The sequence below is a fragment of the Poecilia reticulata genome, linkage group LG9 (assembly GCF_000633615.1).
Source record: "Poecilia reticulata strain Guanapo linkage group LG9, Guppy_female_1.0+MT, whole genome shotgun sequence".
NCBI lineage: Eukaryota > Metazoa > Chordata > Actinopteri > Cyprinodontiformes > Poeciliidae > Poecilia > Poecilia reticulata.
In genome coordinates this window covers 26320821-26346564 of record NC_024339.1, presented here as the reverse complement: position 1 = coordinate 26346564, position 25744 = coordinate 26320821, and the positions used below count along the sequence as shown (strand labels likewise).

The window sequence follows — 25744 nt, the reverse complement described above, 5'->3', positions numbered from 1 at the left end:
CTTACAGAGCCGACCTCTGGTGCCGATCTATTCAGAACTTCGGCAGGAGTTTTTCATCCTATACTGTCCACAAACTCCATTGCTCCATCCGGCGAATTAAACATTTTTGCCTCGCCATCGCGCATAATCTTCAGCCTAGCCGGGTAGAGAAGGGAGTACTGGATACCTGCCTCCCTCAGCCGCCTCTTTACCGCGTCAAATCCCTTCCGCCTGCGCATGGTGTCCGCCGAGAAATCCTGGAAGAACATGATCTTGGAGTTCTGATATATCAGGGGCTGATCTCCGCTCCCCGCACGCCGCGCTGCCTCGAGAACCTGCTGTTGATCCCGGTAGTTGTGAAATCTGATCAGCATTGGTCTTGATCTCTGTGTCGGCCCGGGCTGTGGAGCTCGTGTGCRGTGCGCCCTCTCAAGCTTGATCCGGCCGCTCTTGGTCTCGACTCCTAGAAATTCAGGCAGCCATTTTTCCAAAAATTGTAGGGCTCCAGGACCAGCCTCTACGCCCTCTTTTAGACCGAGCACCCGAATATTCTTTCTCCTGCCTCTGTTTTCAATGTCGTCAATTCGTTGAGCCATCATGAGGGTTTCTTTCTCCAACTTTTTGATGCGGGCCGTGGCCTGGTCCAGGCCGTCCTCCTGAACTGCRATCCTGTCCTCGGCCTCTGTAATGCGTCCGACCAGCACCTTTAACTCTGTGGCCTGGCTCTTAAGCATTTCAGTCAGAATGTCCACTTTCTGGGAAATCACTGATGAGATGTTCCCAGTGATCTCCTCAATGACTTGACGAAGCGCCGGGTCGAGCACAGCAGCCCCACCAGCCACTGGTAGCACAGCAGATAGCTCCGCGTTAGCCACTTTACCTGTGCTAGCTAGTTTGGACTCCACTTCACCGGTCTTGTTCATTTTCTTAAGAATTTTGGGCGGCATAATGTTAGCGTAAGTCGAAGAGGCGTTCATCAGCGATCGTATCACCTCATTTAGTTGGGAAATCTTAGAAGGAGGATGGTAGTCTGCTCAAATACCGAACATGTGGTGCGCAGCTAGACGAAGTCGACCACTTGCTACGCCGCCATCTTGAAAAAAACTATATTGACATTTAATAGCGTACAGGTGGACTCCTTTTACACATTATGTGACTTCTGAAGGTAAGTAATGTGCTTTATTCAGGGATATTAGAGTAAATAGAACTGAATATTCAAATACAAATATTCTCCACTCTTTAATTGTTTAATTGTAATGTTTTTAATGATGCATAAACCCACTTTCCAACTATAGCTACTTCATATCAGTCTCATACACAGTAAATGTCAACATGTGACAACGTCAAAAGTGCCAATACTTATTCAAGGCGCTGTGGGTAGATATGTGATCCATAATATCAGTGCGTAAACCTACTTAAGCCACCGTAGGGAGTCTACAACTCTTCCTGCTGAGCGACTTGCATTAATACTCCTACAAAAGGGCAAATTGCTGTTGTAAATTGCTGCCATTGAACACCAGCAGAGGTCTCCGGATGCGGGACAGTGCAAAGTTAGGTCTCAGCTGCGCACCACATGGGGTGTTACCGTGTCAATATGCTGGACGCACATACAGGGCAGCGTTAGGGGAAATAAGAACCAGAACCAGCTCTTCCTCGTTCAGCGGGTGGATTTGTCTTGGTTCGGATTGGGGCTCCCGCGTCTCAAGAAACTACAGCAGAGGGTTGTAACACTGGATTTATTCCGCTCCTATTTCGCCTGGGACTTTTTCGCCGGTGGGATAGTTTCCTGATCCAACACCTTGATCTGCGCTGATCTGTTTGGAAGATTTTATTTATTTATTTATTTATTTTTTTTAATGAATCGCTCCCGTCCCGTTTTTGCGCTCCGTGAAGCTCAACCTGGACGAGACTAGTCAGTTTGAGAGAAGTTGTCGGGAAAAAGTAAAGAGACGATGTTTTGCCGAAATCAAACGACCAGAGCCACCGTTGCCCGGGGCTCTGCTCTGGAGATGGAGATACGGCGAGGGAAGTTCAGAAAGAGCGATTTCCTGCACACATCATCACAGGTAGAACTTTTTTAAACAGATTATTTTTTTTCTCACACACATCAGACGGTGACTCCGTTTGCAGCTTTGTCTGATCGCTCTGGTTCTTTAAAGTAACTTAATAAACAGAGTGCAGATGTAGGTCTCGGAGTTCATCAGTGTCCACTTCTTCGGTCTGTTTGTTCAACACTTTTCTCATTAAGGCTGTGCTGTTTCATTCTCCAATTATGTTTATGTTATAGGCTAAAGCAGTTATCTCATTGCTTGTTCAAAACTTGGTGGTCCTGCTTAAAGTTGCAAGAAAATAAACTTGAATATAATAGAAATGTTAGTTCATTTCTTTATGAAATTTAAAAAGTTTAACTCATCATAAGTTATTGCACATTTCAAGCTTTTAACTTTTGTAAATCTTTATAAATCTGGCCAATATTGACTGAAAATCCAAAATTACTTTGTGGGAAGAGTATTACATATGCCCAATACAAATTAAAATGAGTGTTATGCTATGTTCATGTTATGGTCTCAGTCATGGTGAATACCGCTGATTTTTCTAGAAGCACAGCATCTCCTTCAGGAGTTAATCGCAAAATGTATTTTTTCAAGAAGCATAATAATGCTTGAGTGGAATGTTGAGTGGAAGGAAAAACTTTGATTACAAAGATGGACATGCAATTGAGATAACTACAGCCCTGAGAGATATGTGAAGCGATGTTCGTTCAAGAGTTTCAGGTGAAAACTCACAGGTTGCAAGGTCTGGAGCATTCGCAGATGTATCCAGGATATGGGCTGCAACTATCGCATTCCTTGGTCCAATGCACTCCCGAATCACAAATGAACTGGACTATTGCTCAGTGGTCCAAAGTACAATTTTTAGACAAAAGTAAATGTGCAAGTCTTTTGGAAATCTTGGTCCCACAGTGCTAAGGAATAGTGAAAATGCACAGGCTAAGTTGCTTAAGCTCTTGTGTGAGGTCATTGCTTCATACAAAAAAAAAAAAAAACATACAAAAGGAACCATGAATCCAAATATCACAGTTGGACATACTTTTGGAGATACTTGTCAGAAGGGTAACATTTTCTAAAATCTTATGAAATATGCCAATTTTCCTACAAGCTGTAGGTACTGTACTTCTGTGGCCACAAGAGTAATAAAAAATCCTGGCATCAAGATTGCTTCTCCATATATTTGTGACAAAATGGGACTTTATCAGAAGCTCACTGGGTTATTAAATCACCATACAGTGTTAGGGTGGTTCCAGTGTAAAAAGATCATTTGTGAAATTCTTTCACAAATGAAAGAAACAATTTATAGTCAACTGTTGCTGGTATCACAGTAACGTGGAAGCCATTGGTTAATGCAGCAATTTAATCACAAAGTTTCTGATCATGTAAAATCACAGAAGTTGAAGAGTGAATACCTCCAGACCACGTTTGGCCTCCAGATTTGCTCGGAAACGGTAAGTAGAGAGTTTTTAATCATGGATTGGCTAAGCAGTTGGATCCAAGTCTTTCATCACCAAGTACAATACAAAGCTTTGGATATATTGGTGTCAAGTATGTTAAGCTGTTCTCTGGAGAAGCAAATGATGTTTCTCTGTCTCTCAAAGTTTTAGTAAAAGTGGATTATGGTGTGCGGCTAAGTTCCTGAGGATGAGCCTGGTCTCTTCAGGACAGGAACACACTTAATGCTGCGGCATGCGAAGACATTTTACACACGTTTACCACTCCAGACTATCTGGGAACAGATTGTTGATGGCCTCTTCCCACTTTTTTACTGGACTGTGCACCATTATACAAAGAAGTCATTTAAATTGTATTTAGGTGCAAGCTAGGTGTGAAGGATTTCGACTGCCCAGCCTTTCTAAAATCAGTACTTAACCTTACAAATGCCCTCTTCAAAATGGCTATATTCCCACAAACACACTCCTAACCACTGTGGACAGAACTCCCAGAAGACTTAAAGCTGTTATAGCTTCAAAGAGTGGACCAATTTGGCCAAAAGCAAGCATCTCTGTAGATTTAGAAACATTCACCCTATTTATGCCTTTCATATGGCTGTCCTTGGATGAAAAGTGCTACTTTTACACCAGGATTTCCTTACTCCTTTCTGTAAAACTACCATGTCGGCATCTGCTTCATGTTAGTTGCCGTTTGATAGTGAGCCAGAAGTGACTTCCAGTCTAACCCCTAATTATTTTTACTCGCAGTCCAATTTAAATCCCATTGGGGTGGATGGCCCCTTTTCTCTCGGGAACCCCTTCCTTTTGCGTTCTCTTACAATCTTTGTAATTCTGAGATTGCCTCTTTAGGCTGCAGCTACTGTTGTCTCTTGTTTGAGGAGCTGTTGTGAGTCTTGGGGGAAGTTTTTTCCAGCACTGGGCTACGTGTGGAAGAATGGGGGAACCAAAGAGAGAATAGACTCAGCTGTAAGAGGAGACTCGAGGAATGTTGAAGGTGCAACTGTGCAGTGGCAGAGCATCAATTCAGTCTCTCTCTTTAGATGTGTCTTTTTTTTTTGCTGTTGTTTCATGAAGGTTTTGTCTGTGCTAGCAGACATGTATGCCTTCAGGTTATGTTGGTTAGGATTCACGTCTCAGGAACCTCTGGGAGGTCAGGCACACTTCGTGATCTATTGATCTGCTGTCAGAATAGTCTGATCTGTTTGTTTTGAGCTCAGTTCTGTGAAACAAGTCCATCCAAAGTGTGACATTGTCAGAGGGTAAAGTCATGTGAATGTGTTTAAATCTGAGTGATCAGGGAATAAAAATTTCAGCTTCTTTATTTTTAGTTGATGTCGGCTCGTTGTTTTCTAAGAGCTTATCATTTATCTATGAGAAATAAAACAGCAGCGCATGGGTTATTTAGAGCAATGTCAAAATTTATTACACTTGGAGAAGAACTGGCTGCACATCGAAATGTAAATAACCTTTAGATCTCGCTGTGTTTATAGTCACACTGTATTTGACTTTCTACAAAATCATCTCTCTATTAGTTATTCGTGAGCCTGAAGGCTTCCCATCCTCTTACAACAATCATATTTCCTTAACTCTGTTAAGTGTTCTCTGCTGGCTCTCATATAAGATTAATTTGTGCTCCAGACTTTGTTGCCAATGCTAATGATTCTCTTTCAGTGGCTGGGAGTTTCCTCTTTGCTCTGTGTGTCCGGTCTCTTTTTGAATGCCAGCCTGGAGCCAGTGCATGGCATTTCAATGAGCTAGTATGAAAGCACCTTTTTCTCCCACTAATCCAGGGAAAATCACATTTGAGTGTGTAAGTCAATGGATAGATGTTTAATGTTCATTTACTTAACGATACGTGTTAAAGAAGATGCTGTATCTGTGTCTATGTAAGGCCAAAGAAGGCCATGATTATGAATCAGATCGACTCCTAAAATACCAGACGTTGGGAAGGAATCTGTTTGCTTTACAGCAAACAGTGATAAAGGTATAAATAACATTTAAAATATCCTGTTGTCACTGCAACAAGTTGTCTATGAATATATTTACATTTCCTGCCACATTAAATGCCATGCATGGAAAAGATTAATTCTCTGAAACATTCAGAATTAAAAATTCATTTTTACAAAACATTGTCATTAATAAAATCCCTGTTGGCGCATGAACTGCCACCTGTGCTTTCAGCACTTTGACAGTAGGTCAGCACTTATACTTTTCCTATGACATTTCACAAGGTTGGAGCATACTCAGAACGGGAAATTTGCCTTTACATTATCCTGTCTTATGCATGTGTTTTCTCATTTTATTTATCTTAAAGAGCAGACGAAATGAATACTGAGATACATTAAATACAATCATAAAGAAAAATGACTAAGAAGAATTTAATCAAAACGCTGAACAACTTGCAAAAGTAAAGCTTGAATAAAAAAAAAATTCAATTACATTTATTTGAAATGGAAGTATTCCGCAAAAATTGCGACAGCTTATTTTCTTAAACGATGATTATTTCTTGACAATAGTGCAGTTTTTGTGTAAGATTGCGTTAGTGTAATATAAGATGAATTTATTCAAAGACTCTATACATCTCTGCCAGGACTGCCCAGTAAATGTTGAGCTGGCACTGTACATGCCCAGATTATTATAAAGGTGGCTTTTCTGCTGCTCCTCTTCAAAAATAATCTAAGCTCCTGAACTGAATCAGTCAAGCTGGTGTGCACAACACCAACTTAACGGGTCAAGTGGTCAAAGACTGAAGGAATGGGGGACTAAGCAGAATTTGCTGTTAAACCCATTCCATGGCCTTCATGTTGCCCCTTTTACTGCTCCTCTCATTGCAAACACAAGACATCTGCTCTTTGCATCCTTTCTCTCAGATGCAAAAGGCTGCTGGCTGGTCTTTAGACCCTCCATCCTCCCTAGTTCTGCTGTTTCAGCTGAAGATGACCTTGTAAATTCATCATTATTATTATTATTATTATTATTATTATTATTGTTGTTATTATTAGGGAGGAATGCCCTCAGTTTTCATGCTCTGTCGGCATTTTGCATTTAATTTAAGGATTCGCTACGCCAGTCCACACACCACTGTGGCTAACAGTGGCTATATAAGGCGAGGAAGTGGTTAGATGCATGTGACGACGCACCCATTCATCCATCCATCCACCCACCCACACACACTCTAAGCCTTTCAGAGGGAATGGCAAAGCTTGGGAATCTGGCATGTGTGTTGACTGAAAGCTGTAACAACTCTGGGCTACATCGAGACTGGATTTGGTGAAATGCCCTTCTCCACCCCATATGTCTCTGTAAATGTCTGTTTGTAGATGAAAATCTGAGTTAGTTTAAACTAAAATAGCAGAAATAACTTTTTTAAAAGTTTGTTGAAAATATGAAATAGAAATTAAAACTTCCTTAGGAAAAAAAGAGAAGCTGTAGATAAAAGATAAGAATGACCTTTTAAATTATCAACACATTTCTTAGAAATGTGTTGATAATGTGAATGATTATCAACACATTTCACATAGAAAAACATAGAAATGTGTTTCTATGTTTTCACATCCACCTGAATAATGTGTAGTTGCGCCACTGTCTGTACCACATGTAATCCTGTTCAGGATTGCAATAAGGGGCTCCAGCAATGACTGGTGATATACCAGGTAAAGCCTGGACAGATTTATTGCCAACTCATAAAAAACCAATGTAAGGTTCATCAGTTAAATTGTTAATCCCCGTGGCTAAATTCTCTAAGAATATTTTCTACTTCAAACTTTTAGTTTGGTGTCATGTTGACACCAATATTCACTATTTGGGCAATCCCTGTTAAGTACAGTTTATGGTTTGGAGCCTTAAGCAGTTTCATGCTAAGTAGCCTCTCAGTGTGACTTAGGCTGGTGTTTATTGTGGCTCGTGAAGCACCGATTTACTAAACTGGCTTAAGTAAGCATGTGTCTGTCTCCCTGCATGCAAAATAAAGAGAGGTCACACGGATGTCACTGCATCAAGTCTTGAGCTCACTACTCATTTGCTTACAGGAAAACAGTGAACAATTCCTAGGCTTCAGAGTCTAAGCACATCTGTGAAAAAGAAAGTAGTGCTCTGTTACTGCAGTGTAGCCCAAAACCAAACAAACTAAAAAAAAAAATGCTAAAAAAAAAAAAAAAAAAAAAAAAAAAAAAAAGGTTCAGAGGCCCAAGGGTCCTAAGAAGTGGATGCACTCTGCTTTATTGATTTCTTGAACAACTGCAGTGCCAAGATTGGCCTGCATAGATTTGTCTGTCTGTGCGCGCCCCGAGGGCTCTCTGCTGTGTTGAACACTGCGGGGGTACTGAGGAGATGCTAGGGAATATTTACCCCTCCTCGGACCTTTATTCTCAAACAAAGCCGGGCCGCTGGAGGTTTCTGCTTGGAGGCTCTCCTGGTATGCCGACGGATATTTTAGCTAGCAAATGTTTAACTATTCTTATTACCAAGACTTTGTGTATACATCAGGGTAACGCATTGTTCCTAGACAGCTTCAGAATGAAAAATGGTTTAATCAGTTTCTTCAAGCGAAAAGCAAAAACTAAGTAAGTTCTTGTTGCTTCTCTCCAGGTAATGACTGGACTGTTTGCTTGGCGAGTAGAGAAAGCAGAACTTTGTTTCAATATTATATTTAATTTACCTCTTTTTTACCCTGCCAGCATTGAAGTCTGTTTCCAGTGCCTTTCATAAACTATTCATAACCCCTAAGCTTTTTCACTTTTTGTGACAATGCAACTACAAATGTGAGTGTTTTTTGTTTAGATTTAATATGAGTGTCAATCAATCAAGGTGCTTTACATAATAAAAACAAAAAGTTATAAAGAAAACATCATACAGTCAAGAATTAATCAGACATTATATTTTTATGAGTGCCATCACCAAAATCATTCACGTCTAATATGTTGGTCAATGTGTCATTTATTATGGTTCAAAGGCAATTCAAAAGAGGCGAGTTTTTAGTCTTGATTTAAAGGAACTCAGTGTTTCGGATGTTTTGCAGTTTTCTGGAAGTTTGTTCCAGATTTGTGAAGCTGAATGCTGCCTCTTCATGTTTGATTCTGGTTCTTGAGGAAGCAAAGCAGACCAACTTTCACTAATGTTATTCGTTTTGGAAATGTTCTTCTTTTAAATTTTATTTTCGACGTATTAACTCCCAAGTTCTTCGCCTCTTTCAGGGTTAAAATGTGTGTATTGTCACAGCGACCTAAAAATAGAAACAGCTGATAGTCATCCTGTGCAGCAGATGATGTTGAAGCTCAAAAGCTCCAAAGGTTCATTTCCTTTTCCAAGCGACACACATGAAACACAGATACAGGATGTCCTCTGACCCTTGACTAGTCTGCAGCACAGACTCAAGGACACTACTTTCCTCTCAGCCTTATCTTATCTGATCCCTATTGACCGAACAAGCCAGACAAGCCATTTAACGCTCAACTGGGAAAGACGGTAAACACTTAAAATGTAACAAAAATACATCCATTTTTTTTTTATGTGGCTGGTCTGTTCTAATATCACTCAGCCAGCTATTCCCAGGTCCTTGCTGCTGTAAATGGAAACGTCTTCAGTGTGTGTGTGTGGTGGAATGTGGTTTGTGTCTCTGTGGGGCAACCAGTGTCAGGACGCCGTTTAACAGCTGAGGGTCAGCTGCTTATGTTACAAGTAAACCCCACCCAGCCACACATCCACGTTCATTTTAACGACAGCGATTCTCTCTGAACACGGCGTGAACATAAATAGCAGACACAGGAAGTGAGTCACGCCCAGTGTTGCTCTTTAGTTCACACACGTCTGCTTCTTCATGTACGTCTCCGAGTCTGCCCTCTCTCTTACCGTGACGAGTTATGAATGAAGGCTGGTGTTTAGCTTAGTTAGTCATTCAAGATAGCTGAAGTTTGTTAGTCTGTGATTCCCAGAACCACCTTACATTGTGACTAAGCAGCCGTGTCTCATTGAGCAGGGTCCATTGCGTATTGCCTGACACAGATGGGCTTTGTTCGCCCAGCATGCACTATCTTGTTCGAAGACACCGCTGCCAGTGACTCGTTTAGCAGACAGAGAAATGGATCGAGAAGGCTTAATCCCTGGACACAATCCCACTCCCACAGATGTGAGAACTTCCACAATGCATCATCAAATGTGTCTCACTCACTTATCTTGACTGGATTAATATTTTAAATCTGAGTCGGCCAGAACATTCCAAGTTTACTGGAAACTTCACACAAAATCACTTTTTGCTGTAGTTAAAGCTAAGTGGGTCCGTGCTTCATTTTCAAATCTTTCCACAGACTTGCAACTGGAACACTTGCATGTCTGGACTTTGACTGGGCCATTCTAACACATAAAGGTGTTTTAATCTAAACCCTTCGTTGCATAGTGCTGTGAAAAAAAACATTTTGGGACCCTTACAGTTTTACAGTTTTATCTGCTTATTTATTTTTGCTGGGGGTTTTTTTGTCGCAGTAAAAGGTTCCAGATCATCAACAAAAATGTTACCATCAGACAACAATTACCAGGGTAAATACAACATGCAGTTGGAAAGGTTAATAAGTTTTTGATTCTTCAACAAGAAGAAGACTGGACAAAAGTGGCATCCATGAGACGGTTCCAGGAGGAAAACCACCACTGACCCGATGAGAGAAGTCTTCTGTCTCCTGTGGAATCGCCATGGTGTGATGTTGCCACCACTGGTTTTTAATATTCGAGTGCGTTTTAATGTGATGTTACTTTTAAAGGTAATTGCACCGGGTTTTATTGAACTGTATCTATGAAAAGGCAGCTGAATATAAGTCTTAGCAACTTTTTTTTTTTTAGAATGACTTAGCTTTTGGAATCTGTTCTTCTACCCTGAAATAACTTCTATTTAAATTATGCATTCAAAAATTTCTTTGCAAATCTTTGGCATGTATTACATTAGTTGTGATGCTGATTATCTGCCCCTAAGATCTGAATCTTTCATCCCAAAGACCCTGCCTCCCTAAGAGCCTAATTATTCCTGCCATTTCATTACTTTCTTGCTCAGGTCCCCTGATGAAGCATGAAAATGGGTCCTTTTGTCATGTGTTTCAGTACCAACCTACTTTTCTGATCCAGACTGTCTTTCTCCTCTCCAAAGACACACAGAAAAGGCTACCAATACTTGAATTGGGCTTTTTTATTGGTTATTTCTGTTTACCGGTAACATAAGACCCTGTAAACAAGAACTTCACTGTCTCATGCCAAAGGTATCTTCTTCCTGTCACCACAAGACTTCTCTGTTAAGCATAAACAAAAGGCTCACACATAGAACCAGATTCCTCTGTAGGGTCTCCAATACAGTGCTGGACAGTTGCTGTCAACGCCATTGTCAAATTTGTCGTTCTCCCTTTTTTTTTGTCCAGGAGGAAATCAGTTTTAATCGACACCAGTTTGTATGTTCTTAGGTAAACGTGTAACCTCCCCAAGGACAAGTCATTGACCTTCGGATTATTCATACAGTTAGGCAGAAAAATAAAGGGCAGATCTATTTCAGCCCTCTGTTCTTCACCTTTTCTTCTCTCCTGTTTTTGCAGCTCTCATTTCTCATTTTCCTGCACACAAAGGGGCTCTTTATCCCTTACTCTGTACATCATATCGCCAACCGACTCTACCCTGAGAGCAGATGGAATCAGGGCCTCTCTTTCATAAAGAGGAATGTGCAGTGAAAGGAATCGATACAATGAAATGTTTAAAGGTGCTTGTATGGGTGAGTGGTGGGTGAGGTGTGCAAAGTCCGTTCCCGCATTGATCTGAGGTATTGTTTTTGGTTTGGGCAATCTCACTAAGGATATAAAACGACTGCCAATATAATCTGGCAGTTCTTCTAAATAGTTTAGTGTCTCGAATGGCCGTGTTTTGCTGTCTGTCCTGAATGCAGCAAGGAGGTGGCGAAGGGAGCACAAGTGCCAATGATGTTGTTGATGCAGAACAGGTGTTTGACTTTATGGGACCAGATGGGTCTATTATGCATGATCCCCCTGTTCCCTGCATGCTGCACAGTATACTCGTCCCCGCCAGCATGTCCATGTTTAAATGTGTTTGTTCGCTGAGCCCGGCGTAGCAGACGGTGGGATGTCAGATCTGGTTCTGTCTTTGTGTTGGTCCTGCTGCCTCAGCGGTAATCTCCATTGGTTCTCTGCTATTTTTCTGTTTTCGTCCTTACCTGAAGGCACGGGGAACTGGCTCTGTGTTCGCCATAGTGGGGATTAGGAAACGTTATCATTCCCGCTGTTGATGTAGGTGGTGCTGTGTGGATAAATGAGTGACGATTAAAACGGTGCGTAGCTGGGAACAACTTAGGAAATGACGTCATTTTGGCAAGAAAATCCATACCTGGTTAAATCAGACTGAATGGGAAGAAGGAACAATTTCAACACAGTAAATTTGTCTTTTTTTTTTTTTATTTAAGTGTGTCTTCTCAGTTCTGTTTGCAACTGTTGACTGGCTCCGTCTACTTGCAACAAAATGTTCATTGGGACTGGAAATACCAAGAGTGCTGCTGCTTCCCTTTGGAAGGCTATATAAATTATAACTTTTCAGTCAGTGATTTCTTTCTTTTTGCTTGAGCAAAAGAACTTGGTTAAAAATTATACACATCTGAGAGTAGAGTGTTGTCATCCTTAGACCACACCCTCCCTTATTATATAAATACACATTACCTCATATGCTTAAATCCAATAATCAGCTGGGAGTTGGAGAATATGCAGAGAAATGATGATATGGTCAAAATAATTACCTGTTAATTTGGTCGAGGCTAATCCTTAGTCCCATGCGGTACAAAGTCATAGAAAACTACAGATAAATTAGGGCCGTGATGTCACATTTAACATTAAGACATAAACCAACATTTTCACACTTTATTGCAATTTACACTTTAATGAGAAATTAATTTGGCATGAAGCTGAAACTTGATCTCAAAACTGTTTGTCATTTTTCAATTTAAAATGATTAACTTCATGTTCCTTAGACGTATTGTTGAAAAAATACTCTCAAAATGTTCTTCTCGCATGCTCCTCCTGACAAAAATAAAGAAAAAAGTTTGCTTTTATTCGTCCCTGTCAGTTTGAATTATAGTTTCCTGTGAGTCCTCTCCACGGTTGTTTAAATTTCATATATGGATAATGCAGATGCTGGCGTTCCTGTTTAGATTTTTACATGTTTGGAGGGTTACTGCAGAGTGCACTCCAATGATGCAAGTTCAGATAGAAATGTGGAATGGAATGTGGCAGAAATTGCAAATAACTCTTGTGTGAATTAATTTCTTTAAACCATTATTTTTGTCTATTAAATATGCTGGTGAAGCTCATCTTTTGCATGCCTGGTTAAGCTGGGAATAATTAGGAATGTGTGTCATAAAAAAAACATTAACATTCTCTTCACGAGTGTGTTCTGATTGTAAATGTTGACTTTGTTACACATGTCCGTACTGTGATATTAATGAAAATAGTCGTCTTGTCTTCTGATGTCGACACTGCCAACCTGCAGAGGGCGCCATTGCTCCATAACATTTTCAGCATCGCTGTAAGTGACCTTTCTCTGGTATTGCTCACCTCCCTGAACACGTTTTGACATTGCTTTATACTCCTCACGCCTTACAGTCATTAATAGTCATTTCAAGAGATCATTCACACTGTTAAGTGTAAATGAATAGCCTCTGCGCACCTGTCCTCTTACAGTCACACGCTACGTCTGTGATATTGCAGCGCCTGTGCCCCGGAGGGCAGAAATCAATGGAGATGAATCTCCTAATGAGCAAGTTTCTCTTCCTCTGAAGTGTCCGCTCTCTCAGAGGGATGAGTTTCTGCAGACTTTGGTAAAAAGCTGAGGTAGCGTTCCTGAAAGTCAGCAATGATTCTGGGAAGCAAGCAAACTGCTGAACTGTCTCCAAGGGTGAAAATGTGTGCGTGCATGTGCAATTGTGCATGTGTTTGTGCGTGTGTGTGCGCGTGTCTGTGTTTTCTTTAGGGCTACTCACACACAGGGGATGTTGCTGATGTGGAATCATCTATATATTTTTGCTCCAGTCAATGATAAGATTGAGTCTACTCCCCAATGACTGTGACGCACTCATCCCTTCTTTTCAGCGGAAGAAAAATATCTGCCAAGTGATTTACAATCAGTCCTCTGACTTTTCTTCTACAAGCTGCTCAAGCTTTGATGATCAAGTCTTGGATCCATCAGTGTCTCGTTTCACAAATCTTACAGTAGAACTTGACCCAGACTGGTTAGCACAGTGAAACTGATCCACCTAATAACAAGCCAGACTGCTGACGAGAGTTACTGTGTCGTTACATTGTCTCCAGGCTTGAGCTATGACTTTGCAGCTGTCGGTGTGCGTGTTTTTCATCTTGTAAACTGAAAATTGACCTTCTGTGGGGGGAGACGGGGGCGGTTACTCACTGAAAACGTTCAGTTTCACAACTGAGGCTGATGTCATTAAAGTGAACAGATGTCACCCCGAGTGAGTCATAGTAAATCTAATGTAATCAACTTCTTGCATTTTTTTCAAATCTCTTAACTTCATTTTTTTTTTTTTTTTTTACTGAAGGAATATTTTAAAATGCTGTCCTGTGACTGTGTAGCTCTGTAGCGCTGTCCAAGCATGGCGTGTTCAATGAAGCCAATCTAATTGCTTTAATTACTGACCAAATATTACTGACCAAATTGCTGAACATACATAAAATATACAAGTATCCATAAAAATGTCAGTCATAAATATAAGGAAAACAATACAATCATAATAGGACAAACAGTTAATATCTGAATGAAACCAACATGAATCTTAAGAACAGATTTTGCAATGGCTAGCTAGTTGCTAGCTTACAAAAATGGATTTTACTAGTCCACTGAGTACTTCATCTGAAGTAAGTGTCCTCTCTAAAACCAACCTTTTATATGTATTTTATACTGTGTCTGAGGAGGACCAAAACAAAATGTTTTTTCTCAGCTAATTATGATATAAACCCATCCAATTTGTGTTTAACAAGAATGATACCAAGGTTCAGCAGATGGAAAAAAAAAATTAGAGACACAAATAGCAAACCCTGAGGTAACCCACATGTCAGAAAAGGACCTGAAAAGGATCTGAGATTTTTTAGACCTCTCACTGGTTGTTGTTGTTTTTTTATTGCTGTCCCTTTTTCCAATCCTATGTGTGAAAGAGCAAAAATACTCAGAGAAACTCTTTTCTTTTGTCTTGCCTTTCATTTACCAATTTTGCTCTATGAGAAACAACAGGGAGAGAACTTGGTGAGGGCATAATCACAAACTTCATCAGCTACATCTTTCTACTTCTGTGGCAGTTTTGCCACAACCCCTTGCCGTTGGAGTTGCTGTGAGCGTGTTATGTCTATTTATGTCTAAAATGTGTCCTTATGATGCAAATATAGCTTTGCGTTTCTGTGTGTCTGTGTGAGTTTTAAATGAGTAGGAGGTGCGTTGGGTTTAGTTTTCACATGACAGTCAGACGTCTTTGTTGTGGTTTTGGGTCTGGCTCCCTGAAGCCCTGGTGTGTTTCCCTACCCTTTTCTTCTGCCACACACAGCAGGGAACTGAAGACAGCTTTTATCCTCTCATACAGAAACCTTCATAACCTTCACAATAAAAGTTTCTTTAATGTATTGTAAGATAATGAGGGCTGGTGACGTGGGAGCTGCCTTTTGGTTTGTGACAAAAACTTGTTAGCCAACATTTTTCACTTTCCTTTGTGCCATTAAGTCAGAGCTGAAATTATTTTTTTTCTTCTTTTATTTCAATAACCATACATTGAATTGTTCTTTCAGATTACAAGTTTTGATTAAGCCAGTCAGCTGCACCAAATTAACCACTAAAAAGGCATTTTTTTTATGGTCATGTTTATAAAGGATAAAGGATTTTTTTGTTTTTGTTTTGCGTAGTTCTAAAGTTTAGTTAGCAGCTTCTTCATTTGGGGAAAAATAAATATGTTTTGTTTGGAGTTATGGTATTGTGTTATTGCAAAAGTTGAAATCCAAAAGCATAACGTGGCCCCCGGAAAATAAACTTAATGTTTTAGACCATTATAATTTTGATTTCAAAATCATGAATTTCCTCTAATGATCTGTTGCCACAAGTAAATTGATTTTATACAAATAAAAACTGATTTGATTTGACTGATAAAATAATATTTTAGCACACAAGTTGTTATCTTGAAGTTCTATTTCTATGTAGTAATGAAGTTGTATTAAGGCTTTGACAAAATTCACTCCTAATTTCTTGGGTGACACAGACTGATGAACTTTTAAAACCTTTTTACATTTGTTATCAGCTTGACACAAATTGGAACCGCTGGCTATGACGTGTTGTTATGAAGGCTTGTTGACCCCAGATGATTTTTGCTGCTGTTCTCTTGAAGTGATCATTTTTTTTGTCACAATTTCAATTGTTTTAACTTCATAATTTTCTTAATGGACTCATTTAGAAACTTGTTTATTGTGGCCCTTTTTATTTTGTTGAATATGTTTAAACTGTCTGTTTAAACTGTTTTGATTTTCATCGACAGTCTTTCTTTCCTCCCTCTTAGTCAGTCTATAACGTTGTTTTAAATGAGAATTAAGCGTCTTTAAACTAAAAGCTTTCTCCTCTCCTTTCTTGCACTGAAAATACTACATATAACCCACCTTCCTCCTGAAACGCTCCCTGAGCTCTGAGTGCCCTGCGCTTCCTCCAGCTGATTAGGTGCATGCAGGGGGAAGTTATCCATATTCCTCCACACATCCGTTCAGAAACAACAAAGCTCCGGGCATTGTCTCAAAAGCAGCACAGCCCTTTGGGAGCTTATTATGCAAGGGTCAGCTTGTGTAATTTGTAATCGATGTCTTTTCTCAGATTTTGCACGAATGTTCTTTTCTGATCAAACTTTTTTTTCTTATTTGATTGAAAAGGATTTGGATTGCTCTGACAACATTCTCACAGCAGCTGACTATCACAACTGGCTCTTCCACAGTCACATGTTGCTAATCCACCCATCATCCCATCAATGGCTTGTGACCATCTAACAAGGCAGAAAACCCAGTGAAGCTGAAAGGTGTTAGGTCTTTCCACTACTAATCCTAGTAGTACCGTTTCTTTTCTTTTTTTTTTTTTTTTTTACCCACCTGGCTCTGGGCCAATAAGCAGCAGAACTGTTTGAGTCAGCTGCCTGTCTGCCTGCCAGCAGGACCCGTCATTGAGATAATAGCTATTTTCTTCTGGTTTTGTTCAGCTTGTGGGCTTTTGTCCTGTTAGTCTTTGTATTTATACTGGAAGGGGATTTACATGCAGCAGTTTTATGGTTCAAGATGCTTCAGGTGGGGTGATGGAAAGCCTTAAGAAGAATACAGTGGGATTATCAGTCTTAGTTGACGTTTGCTTCCATGTGTATTGTGGTCTGATCTTTAAAGATATTATCCAGCGGTGTATTTTTTTTTCCCCCGCAGCAAATGAACAATGGTAATAAAATCTAAACAGCATAGAAGTAGGGATTTTCAATGCAGAATTTTTACAGAAATCAGGGGGTTTTACAGAAAGCACATTGAATGATGTTGATGTTTGGGTCGATGACATCACAAGAGGCAAATATTTGATCTGAGCTGTTAGAATTAGGAAGTACTATGGAAAACGAGCTTCTTTTGACATATTTCAACATACATTCTGAAGCATTAGAGTTGTGAGGTGTTCAACTTCACATTTAACTTCGATCTTCCCCAAGTCATGATGGTCCCAGCCATGGATGGTGAAGCTAAATCAAACGACGACAGTGAAAGTCATCAGAACTTTAAACGGTGCAAATCTGTATGCATGTAAAAAGGGGGGGGGGGACATAGAAAAATATAAATGGATGTACTCAAGGTAACACTGATCGGTTGCATTAGACTGTGCGTTACCATGAAATATTGTTCAGTAGGTGACAAACGGTAATTCAAATGAGTTTCATTCATTTCCACTGAAGAGTCTAGCGAATAGCTTGGAAAATTTGCTTTGCCTCATCCTTTAAAAGTTTCAATGTTTTAACTTTCATTAAGCTTCGTCTGAGATTTTAAGCTTTTCTCCCAGTTCAGCAGAAGTTCTGACAAACACACAGTATGCAGCATATCCACACACAGATTTCAGCATGTTTTCTGAACCACTTTGACTTCCACTGTGCAGGTCTATGCGATACTTTTCTTGCTCTACCGCGGGAACAGTAAATCTCAGTCCTCTCTCCAGCTGTTGCCGCCTGCGACAGCTTAGCTGGTTGATCATAAAACCTGCAGGGAAGAGGTGTTTTTGTTGGGGAAATGATCCAGCTGCTTGCCTCTTTGTCCCCTTGGGTTTCCTCCTGTGAGGTGAAAAGCCTCTCAGACCCTCTTTGTTTCTAATGTTTGCATTTGTAAAAGGTTTACAGCACACATTCTGGGGGTGACGGAAAGGCAAATATGGGGGAATTTGTGTGTTTGAGCAAAAAGAATGGTTGGGGTAAAGTAAAAGTGTTGTCCAATGCATGTTTGGGCTTGCGACGCATTTAATTTAACATGGAAGTCAGGCCTCATAATAGGGGATGCCATCACACCTGAGTCATGTTGCTGTTGCGAGTTACAGAAAATGAGTTGTTGGAGTGATAACTACTACAGGAAATACCAATGTAACATTTTGTGCTTTTAAAACACTGAGGAAACATGTTCAGCATAGAGAACTGAGGTTTCACAGTACAATGCGTGCCCCCAAGTTTATCAATCCAAGCTGTCCGATGTGCTGAAAGTTTATAACTCTAACTATTACAGGTTTTTATATGTAAAATAGCCACAATGGACACTAATCTTTTCAATTTTGGAATTCTGATTTCCAACAGTAAATAGAAATGTCCATCCCCATGTTGGCAATGTGGCATTTTGCCCAGGGCGGCACTATATCTAGTGTCAGTAAATAGAGAATGGGTTCCAGTCTAAATTACAACAAATGCAGAAACTTCAAAGTGTTAATAGGTCACTAAATTGTTCTTCATTTATTACAGATACTTTAAAACTCAGCATGGTTTGTGATCTTTGAACACAAAAAAGTTACATTCCCTTCACCTTTGGGTCCTAAAATACACCTCACTAAATTTAAATGGTTCTGGAATGAGTGCAATTGTTATAAATCTGACTCCGTGGCCAATGGCCCGCAACGTGACGCTTATTTCCTGTGGAGGGGTCGGTTTGTGGTCTTGTCCAGGGGACGCACACTTCTCACACACAACAGCTGGAGAACAGAAGACGGATGTTGTATTTTCTGTGCTCCTGATAAGCTTTTTCTTGTGCCCAAGAAAATCACTTTTTTCTTTTTTTTTTCCCCCCAAAAACTTTTTCCGGATTTTTTTATATACAATTTTGTCTCAAAGGAAGGAAGAAAAAAACCTGTTTCTGTATTAAATATCAAGACTTGTTTTTTTTAATTGGGGTCCGTGCCTTATCCGATGATACGGAGCCCCAGCTGTCATGGTTCAAATTCCCTCCATTAGGGCGTAATAAAGAACAAAGCTCTCCACCCGCTAGCGGCTGCGTTCTGCTCTGGCATTTGCGGTGTTTATTGGTTTGAAGGAGAGCAATATATCTCTCTCCTCCCCCTTTTTCTCTGTTTTCTTTCCTTTTAAAGTTCGCTCTTGCTGCCCGAAGCGCGTCTTAGGGGTTAATTTAACGCCGAGCAGCCGGAGGAGCGTCAAGGCGCATACGCGCTCACTGATACAGTGGAGTAGTTGTGCCGATTGCTCCCGCAGAGGCGATGCCCTTTTGTGGAGAAGTTTCTAGTCACAGAGGACACACCACGTTCACAGCGGGGACACAAAGAAGAAGAGCTCCGTTTTAAAAAAAAAAAAAGAAAGAAAAAAAAAAGAAAAGGAAAAAGGGCTCCATTCTTCCCCCGCTGTTTACTGTGGGTGTTTACAAGGATTTTTGTTGCGCGCATGAAAAGCAGGAGAGGAGAGCAGACCAGCTTGCTCTCTCCCCGGAGTTGCCAGTCTCGCGTTGGATGGAGAGTGGAACTCTTGCGCACGAGTTTTGCTAATGGAAGTGAAGATGAAGTTTCCAACAGCGGTTTCAGCAGGATAGCGGACTGGAATCCTGTAACTCGCCTTCAAAAAGAAGAAATCCTCCCCACCCCCTTTATTTGCTTCCACCTGCACAAAGGATGCCAACTGATAATAAATACGCAGACATGGAGGAAAAACTTTGGATACTGGAGGACCTCAATATGATGTACATCCGTCAGATTGCCCTCAGCTTGCAGGTAAATTGCTGACTTTTGACCAGTTTTATTAGACAGGAGAGATGGGTGGGCTGGCATCGTCACATTGTAGCTTTCTGAGGTTTTCCAGTGAATCTCTTTGTCAACTGACACAACATGCTGCTGTGGTGTGGACTGGTACATACAGAGGAGCTTCTTAAAGAATGTGTGTGTGTGTGTGTGTGTGAGTGTGTGTGTGTGTGTGTGTGTGTGTGTGTGTGTGTGTGTGTGTGTGTGTGTGTGTGTGTGCGTGCGTGTGTGTGTGTGACAAACCAGTCACACTGACGCTGGTGTGGTCTCTTCCTTCACAGATGGTAGATAGAAAACAACCCCACATGTCATCCATCTCTCTCTCTCTTAGTGTGTCCTCTTTCAGCTGGGGCTCACACACACACTCCACAGCTGCACGCATGGCCTCCATGACTCCCAGTGTGATTGTGAGTGAGCGTGTGTGTGTGTGTGTGTGCGTGTGTGTGTGTGTGTGTTGGAGAGAAGGGGAAAATGGGGGGAGAAAATGTTTTAACATGTAAGCAGTTTTTTTTTTTTTTTTTTGCTAATCCACACAATCTGTGTTTCAGTCGTCTCAGAGGAAATAGCTAAGGAATTTGCTGCTTTTTAGTTTTTTTCCCCCCAGATTTTAAAGAGAAGTTAGATATATAGTCACTGGCACTGTTGCAGAAATTTAAATTAGAAGCTTTACTTTTGCTATTTTAATCTCAACAGATAAATGTCTGTGGTGATTCTGAAGTAAAACACCTTCAGTCTGATTTCGTCCAAAATTCCCCTCGGACACAGCCTTGAATTGTTGGTACATTGAGCTGCAGTTTCTCATAAATACAACTTTGCAGCTTAGATAAGATCATCTGGACTCACATAAGTTTAACAATATAATTTTTAAAACTAGTGCAGAGATGTAATGTATGCTCCCTTTCTGGTCCTCGTCAGCATCTTTGTCTAATCTGCTGGGTCTTTAACTCAGACAATGAGTTTGTGCTGTTGAGGCAGAAGTGGGGTATTTGGAACCAAAACATTGGGTCAAAATCTCTTACCCAGTTTGTTTTACAAGAAAAGAGAATGTAGGAAACCTCATCATTATTTACAGGCTGCCGTTTTACGCACTCGTGAATAGAAGGAGCCTCTCCTGCAGTGTGATGTATGAAATGACCAGATGCAGAGCTACCTGAGTGAATCAGGTAGCAATATTGGAATCCCTAGAAGCTCAGTTTGCATGTTCCCCTCGTGCATGCACAGGATTAGTCTAAAAACATGCTACACACTTTAACATCTTTTGGAGATGAACAACTTCAACCAGTGAGTTGGATAAAACCCTCAGCCTCATTCCAGGCCTTGGGACAAGCTCAGAAATACAACCCAGATTGGCATTTTTTTCCCCAACTCTACAATTTAGAGTTTGAAGATTGAGCCTTTAATCTGTGACTGTGAAGTAACTAGATCACTATCAGGTTGCGTGAACCACATCAACTTTCTTAATTTGTGCAGCATCTTTAAAATCTTGAGCTTCAAAGCTACTTTCACATGAGGGTACAGTAAAAATAAAAGCGACGTTTCTGGAGTTTTTTATAGTTTGGTGGCCTGTAATGTGCTGCCACAAACCAGCTATCATGGGTTCCTCATTTTTTTCCAACAATGATCTGATCAAGCTGTAATCACGTTAACTGTCCTTTGATGATGAACTTATTTACTGCCCAGACATGGGCTGTAAAAATGCCGCCTTGTCTGATAATTGGATCTCAGGCATTATGGTGGAATGTGGGAATGTCTTTCTGGAGATCTGGCCTTTCCCTGTCTCAATTTTAGCTTAATGTTACTAAGTCAGTTAAATGTATTATAACAAGATAGAAAATCTTTATTTAGTCATGTGGAAAAACTCCTGTGTTACGTTTTCCCCTTCAGACGGAGCTCAGAGGTGAGGAGTGTCTTCCACAAGTCAAAGTATCTGCTCCGAGAAGAAAACAAAACTTTTTTGGGTGATTCTGGTGGTACATGGCCTCCTCTTTGCTCAGAAACCCATTTCATTTGGTCGCCCACTCTGTTGTTCCCCCCATCCTCGCTGCAGTTCTCCTCACTATGGGTGGGTTTATTAAACAGCGAGATTCTTTGTATGTGGCAGAGCCGCACAGCCCACGGTCCAACTGTAATTTCAGCAAGCTGTGGGGGATTTAAAAAAAAAAAAAAAAAAAAGAAAGAATGGGTAATTAAAATTTGCAGTTATTAACTGTAAACTCTCTCTGCTGCTCTCATTTTCACGCCACAGCACAGCAGCTTTCTGCAAAGCCACTCCCACCCACAGCACAAGCTTACACATGTAGGTTTATGACTTATACAGACGTTAATATTCACAGATTATGCCACTATATTTTTCAGGTGTGCACAAATGCTGTGTAAGCGCTCTAATGCGTCCTTTTGTAATTTTGCACTCAGTGGGAAGTTACGTTTCTGCTCTTCAGGTTTTAACAAGTCTGTTGGAATAATAGCATTGACTGCATTCTTCGCTCCACTGTTTTATTCCTTCTGCCTCCCCTGTGAGGCCCACTGGGCAGCAATGCCACTTCTTTAATTGTGCATAAATTGCCAAAAAAGAAAAACAAGAATTTTTGCCACAGGATACAGGATTTGTTTAAGAGAGGGGGTGGGGGGGGATATGGGTGATGGGAAACAGGAAATGGTCGTGTGTAATTATGTCCACCGCCACTGGGAGAGACAACTACATGTCACTGAAACTGCCAAATAAAAGAAACACATGCACCACTTCCTGTTATCAAAAATGCAGATATACAGTGTCTCGCAGAAGTATTTCTAAACACTGAACCTTTTAAGATTTTATCAAACTACAGCCATAAACTCTTTTGTGGTTTGGGGGGGATTTTATGTGACAGACTGACAGCCAGTAGTGCATAAGGAAGGGGAATGGAAAGGAATTATGACTTTAAATTATGATTTACATACATAACTGAAAGTGTTTTGCAAATTTGTTTACAGCCCTCTCTGAATAAATACTCTGCAGGACCACCTTTCGCTGCCGTTAGGATTTGAGTATGTCTCTTAACATCTAGAACCTGAAACTTTGACCCGCTCTTTTGTAAAACGGGTCATTTTCTTTTCCTCCTATTGGATAGAAAGTATCTGTGAACATCTGTCTTCTACTTTTGCCACAGTTTTGCAAAAGTCTGGACTTTGTCTGGAACAATTTCCCACATGATTCTTTGATCTTAACCGTCCCATTATTAAGCTCTGGAATTATATTCACGGTCTTCATAATGCATAATGGTGGACCTCCCACCCAGCGTCACGCAGTTTCTACGGGTTTTCTTCCTGGATTGTAGCCTGGCCATTGACTTCCTGTGCGATTCCGCTCAATTAAAATCTCGTTTCACATCACATTCTGGGCTTCCTCCCACTGAAGTGGCCCACCAGCAAACCGAAGGATGAGCTGTGATCAATGACGTCAATTTTCCGCGTTATTTTAGAATTGTGTTCTGCCTGTAGTTTTAGCGATGGCAGCAGTGGGAGTGAACAAAGCCGTTCACATCGTGGCCAAACTTTAGCGATGTGGAAACTTTTAAAACATCGAGCGAGTCCACGCCTCCAGGAAGCAATCATTTCTCAATAGCCGAGACCCTCTGGACGAAGCACATAACGCAGGACAGGAGACTGCTTTAGTTTTCCTGGATTGGTTTGACTAAACCATTTCTCCCTCCTTAAAGAAAAAGGCATCCCCACAGCATGATGCTGCCATAAACATGTTTCACCAAGCAAAGCATGTTTTCAGCCTGATGTGCTACTTTGCATGCAGAGAGCGTTAAATTTTGGCTCCTTCTTCCACATGTTTATGTCCTCTTAACGGCTTGTGGCTAACTCCTAACAGGACTTCCTATTGCTTTTCCAATAACAATGGTTGTTTTCTTGCCACTTGTTACTAAAGGTTTGGCTGTGGATCTCATGACTAATAGTCGTCCTGTTGTCGACAGCTTCCCACCTGATCTGTGGATGTCTGGAGCTCCTCCAGAGATTTCATTTCAGATAATAGCTTGAACAGCGCTCTGTGAGACGTCCATTGCCTGTGCATGACCTCACTCTACTTGAGACTTTCCTGGTGATTTCCCTGGTATATTGTGTTCCTTGGCCTTCATGATGCTGATTGTAACATAACAAAATTTAAAAACGTTCAAAGATTAGAAAAATCTTTGCAATTTGTTTCATATCTAAACTTTTTCTCTAGCTATTCGAATGCTACGAGCATGTTTTTTCTTACATGCAAAACATGGAAACCTTTATTTTTATTTTTTTTATGATTTTTGCTTTCTTTGTCGAGTTAAATGTCAAGAGATTCTAAGCGTTGTTTTGTGACCCAACTTGTAAATTCAGGATTTGTGCTGGGCAAGCCATTCTTTGTTAATCAGTCTTTGTCTGTGTCAGTACAATTCCCTCTCTGTGTGTGAGTGTGAATGTTATCTGGCTGATCACGCCAGTAATCGCAGCTTTTTGGAAGCACAAAAACTGGAGAGTGAGGAGGAAAAACATTTAGTTGGGAATCCTGTTCAGAGTAGCAAACGATAGCACAGAAACATAACCGCTTTTGCGTTTTTTGGTGTTTTAAACAGCAACAAAAACAAACAATTGAGAAAAATTCTCCTCCTTGTCAGGATTTATTCCGCTACCTTCGCGTGGTCCTGCAGTCTGTCTCAGACGTACGGATAAGGCAGACCTTTGGTATTCCCGAACATCTTCTGTCCTTAAACAAACGCAGACACGCTGACCCTGCCGGGCTGCATTAGCAGCAGCTCGTCTCTAACGTCGGCTGACTGGGAACTCGCATGGGAGTGGGTCGGAGGGGGTCAGATGTCAGGTTCTTGCTGGCTCACTCAAGACATGTGCTCGACCTCTCACACGCTCCAGAGACCTAAACTTAGTTCCGATGGCGACTTGGATGCTTTTTCAGCCTGAAATATCCTGTGACTGATATTTATACAGTGGCTCCTCTTTCAGTCTCGGAGCTGTGGTTCAAGATGCCGCAAACATTTGCTTGAAAAAAAAAAAAATCAAGATGGATGGATGGATGGATGCATTGTCTGCTTGAAACTGTGCTGATGTAACCAGCTTGGAATGAACTTAGTGTGTGATTCAGTTTATCCCTTCTACATATGATGTCATGTCCATGAAAGCATGCTGGGATTGTTTCACAATTTTTGCTTGTGACTGTGAAGCATTCCCTGAGTTCATATGGGAGAAGATATTCCTCGGATTTTAGATTCTGTAGTTTTACTTTTCCTTCCTTGAAAATGCATGGTTATGTAAATAAAATAAAATAAAATTATGTAAATAAAATAAAAACCCAGCATATAATTCAAATCTGCAGTGGAACAGTAGGAACGGTTTTGTATGTGTACATAGTAGCAGTGTTGAGAACAAAACAGAACTTTTGATCTTAATTGCAAGACACTTTTTGCCCTGGAAAACTAACACTTCACCCTAAACGCACCATCATCACAGTGAGACATAGTGTTGGCACTGTCATGCTGAGGGGATGCTTTTAATCAGCAAATACTAAGAAACTATTGTTGATGGGAAAGTGAATGAAGCGGGGATAATTCTTACAAACAGAAAAATAATTCAATCCCAGACGTGTTTGATCTGTGTGCAGGGTGTAACCGGCACAAACACAGATCAACTGATTTGCTTTTATTTTAACTCATCTCAACATTTGTTGAAAAAAAAAAACATACCACATCGTTTCCTTTCCTAACATGCCTCGTCTTTCACCACATTCTGCCTCCCTCAAGCCTTTATTCGCTGCACACCTTTTCTTGTGTAACAGCAACATTTGGATTAGGATCAATGCATCGGTTCACGGAGCAGTGAGCAGGTAAAAAGAAAAACACACACACACTGTGTTTCAGAGTGTGTATGTACATGTGCTTTGGAGTCCGTGTGTTTGTGTTGGTTCAGCTGGCAGGTTGTTTAGGTAGCTCCATA

General features: G+C 40.7%; 1 protein-coding gene across 2 annotated transcripts in view; it reads left to right on the top strand.

Annotated features, from left to right (window-relative positions):
- The first annotated feature begins 1596 nt into the window (after positions 1 to 1596).
- rtkna (rhotekin a) overlaps positions 1597 to 25744 on the top strand; it is a 64646-nt gene continuing 40498 nt past the window's right edge. The window contains exon 1 of one of the 2 annotated variants that reach the window (XM_008418946.2): positions 1597 to 2045. In XM_008418946.2, coding sequence (XP_008417168.1) covers positions 1932 to 2045 — 114 coding nt within the window. In that variant the 5' untranslated portion in view covers positions 1597 to 1931. Of the gene's footprint in view, positions 2046 to 19193; positions 19754 to 25744 lie in introns of those variants that run through there. The other variant, XM_008418947.2, reaches the window with a different exon arrangement.